The sequence below is a fragment of the Nannospalax galili genome, unplaced genomic scaffold (assembly GCF_000622305.1).
Source record: "Nannospalax galili isolate Female #2095 unplaced genomic scaffold, S.galili_v1.0 scaffold236, whole genome shotgun sequence".
Lineage (NCBI taxonomy): Eukaryota > Metazoa > Chordata > Mammalia > Rodentia > Spalacidae > Nannospalax > Nannospalax galili.
In genome coordinates this window covers 2,693,640-2,698,139 of record NW_008338710.1, presented here as the reverse complement: position 1 = coordinate 2,698,139, position 4,500 = coordinate 2,693,640, and the positions used below count along the sequence as shown (strand labels likewise).

Here is a 4,500-nt window from a genome sequence, read left to right as displayed (position 1 = left end):
ATTAAAAAAACCTTTATTTTATTGTGTTTAAAAAAATTATGCAGTCTAAGTTTTTGTTTTGTTTTTCCAGCATTAGAGATTGAACCCAGGGCATGGAACTTGCTAGATAACAGCTCTATCAATGAGCTGTACCCCAGTATACATTTTGAAATTTTCTAGACTTACTGGACAGTAAACAAATCCATCACTTTTTTCATCAATGAAAACTAGTTTGGTTCCATTTGGATCAGGAAAAATCTTTTTCACACCAACAGGATGTCGATAATCATTGACAAACTGCCAGTCTTCAATGAAGAAATACTGAATGATACCAGTCTAAGAAAAAAAGTCCAAATGTAAGGTATGGTCAAGAAAATAATGACTTTTTGCACTTAAGCTAATTTTAAGAGAAAAATATTATTACTTTTGATAAAGAGTCTAATAATGTTTAGCATATGTGAAAGGTACAAACTCTGGGGAAATGAAATGAGAACACAGAAGTAATTCAATAGAATAGCAATCATGATGTACTTAGTGAGATGAAATTATAATTGATTTCCTATTTGCTAGAAACCAACCTTATTATTTAACAGAAACTTTCAAAAACAAACAAACTCCAGGGCTAGAGAGATGGCTCAGCAGTTAAGACTAGAGCACTGGCTGCTCTTACAGAGGACCTGGGTTCAGTTCTCAGCACCCACATAGTGACTCAGAAACGCCCATATTCCAGTTCCAGGGGATCTGATGCCCTCTTCTAGCATTCTCAGGCATTGCATGTACTTCGTGCACTTACACACAGGGAGGCAAAACACTTATACACATAAAGAAATAAAAATAGGGGGCTGGAGAGAGAGTGCAGTGGTTAAGACCGCAGACTGCTCTTGTAGAAGACCCAGGTTCGAATCCCAGCACCATATGGCAGCTAACAACTGTCTGTAACTACAGTTCTAGGGGATCCAACAGTCTCTTCTGTCCTCCACAGGCAATGCACGACATGGGTGCATTTACCTACATGTAGGCAATACATGTATACATATAAAATAAAAATAATAAAAAATATTGCTCAAAAAAAAAAAACAAACAAACCACAGGAGTACCACCAACTGCATGGCAAGCTGGGTAGTCTTGTGAAAGGCTGTTCCAAGTCATTTCCTGCACCTGTCTTGGGTAAGTTTCCAGATTTGCGCCTGCTTCCCTGCTTCCACTGATGCACGGGACTATCCAATTCACTTTCCTTAGGGTTTAGTACAAGTATGAACTGCCTGGCTGTAGTTATAGAGTTGGGTCTGGCTCTCTCAGTCTAGTGTCACCCTCTTGGCTACAGATGATCCCAGGGTGACCTTGCTTTGCTGTGTAAACCCATTGGAGTTTGCTGTCTCCCTACCAAATCTCTGGAAGTGTGGCAATTCAATTGAGCTGCTGCTTGGGAATTCCTGGCCAACTTGACAGGCTTCACTGGTGAATTTATCAAACATTGAAGGAAAAAAATATATAATTTTAGTAAACTTTTCCAGAAAATTGAAGATAATTAACTCATTCTATGAGGCTAATATTACCTTGATACCAAAATGAGACAAAGACACTATAGGAAAAGAAAACAAAAAGACCAATATACCTTATGAAAATGGTCGTAAAAATCTACACCAAAATTTTAGCAAATGAATTTAATGATACATAAAAACTCAACATCAACATATAGGGAGGAAGACAAGGCTAAAAAAGTTACATGGGAGCTAGCAAGTAACCGAACTGGTATTTGGGCCCCAAACTCTAGAGCCTGTTCTTACATTATGCCACCAAAATTGTTTAAAATCATAAAACACTGGTAATAGCAAATCATGTCACTTAGAATCTACAGAAGCATGTCATTGATCAGATAACTTCACTACGTATACTAAATCAATGAATGGAGAAAAAAAATAATAGGGAAAGGATCAAGAACACAAAGTAAAATTTAGACCTTCTTTCAGAAGATAATACGTACATCTGTTCCATAGATGAGGAAATCATTAGTTAAGGCATGACATAAAATACGGCACTTATCATCCACTGCTGGGAAGAGCCGTGTCTCACGTTCTTCCTGGGCATCCAAGATTTCATTTTCTATCTAAAACAAAACAGTGACTCACAGATTTCTCTGAATAAGTAAGGTGTTCATGTGCTTTGGGCAAAGTATCTTTTTCCCAAGTTTAATTACACAATCAAACTCTCAAACTACCTTAGGCCATTTTATGCAGAAAAACATGACAGGTGGCCTCCGGTAACACTGGGCATCCTTCTTTGGTGGAAAGAGCAGGCTGCAGAGCTGTCCAGCTGTTAACCTCTTTGGCTTCCCACATGCATGTGAAAAGTCAAGAAATAGATGCCGTACCTTACAAGCCCTGTCCTCATGGAAGCCAGCATCAAGTAGTAGGACAAGTCAGTAGGCACAGTTTGGTAGATCCCTATATGCAACATGCCCAAATAGGAGAGTGATGGGGTGTTCCCCTTAGGCACTCACAGCTCACTTGTGGTTCCTCTAGATGCAAAATTACAGCTGGGTCATTTTACTATAGTTAATGCTGTGAGTTGCACTGTTGATACCTATTAGGCTTCTGGGGACTGGGGTAAAAAGTCAACTGAACACTAACAACAAAAAAGCTGAGCATGGTGGTGCACACCTTTAGTCCCAGCACTCAGGAGGCAGAGGCAGGCAGATCTCTGTGAGTTCAAGGCCAGCCTGGTCTACACAGCAAGTTCTAGGCCAGCTGGGGCTATAGGAGACCCTCTCTCAAAAAGACAAAAAAGGAAAAAAAACGTCAACTGATCATCTCCCACAGAAGGGGAAGAGTTTTGTTTATCCTTTACCCACACTGGGATTTCTAGCTACATTCTTGCTTTCTGGCTAAGGTTCTTGACAATGAGATACCTATCTTAACAGGCTTCCAGGACATGAGAATTATACTTACCAAATGTAACTGGATTTTGCCTTCAAAGAGTGCAGCAGCATAGTCAGAGTGAAGGCAAATGCTGGCTACCGTTCCCAGATACTCTACATCTTTTAATTTTTTTATAGCTGTAGCAATTGAAAAAATTAAACACATTAAATTATAGATAAAAGTATCTCATCTACATATTTACAAGTTCTTGTCAAATGTGCACTTTGGCAAGGCTCTTCTGAACCTAATCTTATTTTAGCCACTCTAAAGCAACTCTTGGTTGTCACAGGAATTCTTAGTTTACCTTCAGGCAGTTCATCAAACAAAACAACAGCATATAAAATCACATGGAAAACAAACCAAGCCTTAAGTGACAAGAGGCTTAATAGAGTTCTCGGTTTAACAGGTTACTTCTCAGGGTTTTTCTGTTCCTGAGGAGTTATCTGACCTAGAGGAGGGGAAAAGAGTAAGAGAGGAAAGAGGTGAAGAAGGAGCAAGTTTCCTTTGCATGCTAAGAGCATTATCCAAAGAATAAAAGGGAGAGGGAACAGACACTTGCTAAGCACCCTCGGGGCTTAAGTCTGTCTTAACAAAGCCATTGAACAGAGTGGGATGCACACTAAATTTCACTTCATCCATTTCATGATCCCTTTAAAAGAAAAAGTCTCTTTAACTCCCAGATTAAGTCAAACTCACAGAGTAGCTTAGCACAGGGGCAGAAGGGGACACTGAATGCTAGGCCGCTCTAATTTTAAGTACTCTGCCCACTGTCTTTCCTACAAAGAATAAAATCTCTCTAGAAATTATGCATTATTCTTTTTTTTTGAGACAGGGTCTCCTATAGCCCCAGCTGGCCTGGAACTTTCTATGTAGACCAGGCTGGCCTTGAACTCACAGAGATCCACCTGCCTCTGCCCCCCAAGTGCTGGGATTAAAGGCATGCACCACCATGCCCGACTAAATGATGCAGTTTTAAGAGAAGTCACAAAGCCATTTAAGTTAAGAAATAGATACATGAACAAAAGACAAAAGAAGTGGAAGACTTGGTCTTAAAAGAAACTTGCAATGAAGAAATTTTACAGTAGGTAAGAATCCAGTAAATGGATTTAGACTAACCATTCTCTCCAAAGACATAAAACCAAGCTCGATTATTCATCCCTACAGCCAGATGATAGAGGCCTACAGCGACAAAGTTGGGTTCCACGTCAACAGAAATGGTGACTGGTGGCTCCTACAGCACAGAAATGGAACAGCAGTGAGTCAACTGTTGACTATTCTGATTCATAAAAAACAGACAGACAAGACAACTGACATACTCCTTCTATAAGGTTGGCCATGGTGACCTCGAGGAGGGAGGTGAGATATGCAATCCTTGTGTGGCAGGCATCTCCAAGGATGGGCAACTTGGTCAGGAAGACATGCAGTGAGCCCCTCTGGGTTGACAGTGCTAGCAACTGTCCATCATCAGTCCAGGACAAGGTGTCCAACCCTGAAGCAGTTCACAAGATAAACCATCATTCAGAATCACAATATACCCTTGAAGGTGAGCAAATAAAGGTTCATGTAGTAGGTATAAAAATGAGATATTTTCTTTTCTGTTTTT

General features: G+C 40.1%; 1 protein-coding gene across 2 annotated transcripts in view; it reads right to left on the bottom strand.

Moving 5' to 3' along the window:
- Wdr19 (WD repeat domain 19) overlaps window positions 1-4,500 on the bottom strand; it is an 89,323-nt gene that overhangs the window by 60,198 nt on the left and 24,625 nt on the right. For both annotated transcript variants that reach the window (XM_008833229.3, XM_008833230.3), the window contains exons 11-15: window positions 4,214-4,386; window positions 4,014-4,128; window positions 2,928-3,034; window positions 1,964-2,086; window positions 166-315 (exon numbers count right to left, since the gene is read on the bottom strand). In XM_008833229.3, coding sequence (XP_008831451.1) covers window positions 166-315; window positions 1,964-2,086; window positions 2,928-3,034; window positions 4,014-4,128; window positions 4,214-4,386 — 668 coding nt within the window. The remainder of the gene's footprint in view (window positions 1-165; window positions 316-1,963; window positions 2,087-2,927; window positions 3,035-4,013; window positions 4,129-4,213; window positions 4,387-4,500) is intronic.